We start from the raw sequence: 1,242 nt of genomic DNA on the forward strand, positions 1-1,242 counted from the left end.
GGGAGAGAGGATGTCTTTTGCAAGAGCTACTTTTGGCTCAGTGAGGTTTAACTGGCTCTCGTAGAAGGGCGGTTCAGAACAGGCTCCTAATTTTGGTCCCTTTGAATTACACTGCCTCCAGAAATGCTGGAGGGATTTCAGTCTTTCTTTGGGATACAGTTTTGACTCGTGCCAAGCCCAGTGCTTGGCACAGAGAGGCCTGGTAAAGCACAGCGGGGAGAGGGCTGCCGGCTAGGTGGCAAACTTGTCCCGTTATGGAGAATCAGCAAGCGAGCTTGTCTGTTTATTATGTTTTGCCTTCTGTACCACAGCGGAGCCTTCTAAATCCCAGACTCGTAAACCTAAGTGCGGGAAAGGGACTCACTGCTCGCGCAATGCTTACATGCTGGTGTACAGGCTGCAAACCCGGGAAAAATCTCTGACAATCGAAGTACCAGGTAAGTGAGCTTTGACTCTCTTGGCCTCTCCATCTCATCCTGTGATGCTCCAGGCAGGCCAGGAGTCAGGGTTTTGCTCGAAGCCCCTTTTGTGATCACTGTCCATGAGCCCCCAAAGGTGCCGTATGGCAGCTCGGTGTCGTGACCAGTGAAACCCCTGGGCTTTCCTCGCACTTAAATAATATTAGCTTGGTAATGCCACCCCTATGCCCGCTCGGACTTCACTGTCTTCTTAACCAGTGAGATGAGATGGGAAGGGGTTAGGAGGAGATCATCCTGCGGGGAGCCACGTGCGGTGGTGGGAGCATTGGGATTCGCAGTCGGGATCCCGCAGGAACAGCTCAGGTTCCTGAAGGCGAACGAGAACAGCATGGTTAAATGTCATCGGCAGCGCACGTACTGTGCTGGAGGTGAATAATCCTGACAGATGTCAGGTTTCTCTGCGAGTGCTTAATCTTTGCCATATTGAGAATAAACGGTGTGAAAATAAGAGGATGCAAGCCCTTAACAGGAGTTTTGTATGAGCGTGTTCGTGTCTTGCTTTAGAATTGCTGGGGGTGGCAGAAATCCCTGTAGGTTTGGCCTGTGGATTTAATGATGCTTCGCGTTTGCATGCTACTTGATTAGAAATATTAATTAGGCCCCTGTTGCTGATGGGGATGGAGGTGTGTTCCACGTTCTTGCCTCTTCTGCAAAGCAGGGACAGCGGAGGTGGCATATCCCCTTTGGACCTCTGCTGTTTATTCAGGTTATCTGGATGCAGAGGGGGTAAATCATACAGCTTTCCCCCCCCCGGCTTATAAAA

At 50.8% G+C, this 1,242-nt stretch overlaps 1 protein-coding gene across 1 annotated transcript in view; it reads left to right on the forward strand.

The window, feature by feature from the left end:
- LOC104161949 (ubiquitin carboxyl-terminal hydrolase 48-like) overlaps positions 1-437 on the forward strand; it is a gene marked incomplete at its 3' end in the record, with an annotated part of 8,173 nt that extends 7,736 nt beyond the window's left edge. The window contains exon 9 of the mRNA XM_009700547.1: positions 312-437. Coding sequence (XP_009698849.1) covers positions 312-437 — 126 coding nt within the window. The remainder of the gene's footprint in view (positions 1-311) is intronic.
- Between the last annotated feature and the right edge of the window lie 805 nt (positions 438-1,242).

The sequence above is a fragment of the Cariama cristata genome, unplaced genomic scaffold (genome assembly GCF_000690535.1).
Source record: "Cariama cristata isolate BGI_N322 unplaced genomic scaffold, ASM69053v1 scaffold33725, whole genome shotgun sequence".
Classification (NCBI taxonomy): domain Eukaryota; kingdom Metazoa; phylum Chordata; class Aves; order Cariamiformes; family Cariamidae; genus Cariama; species Cariama cristata.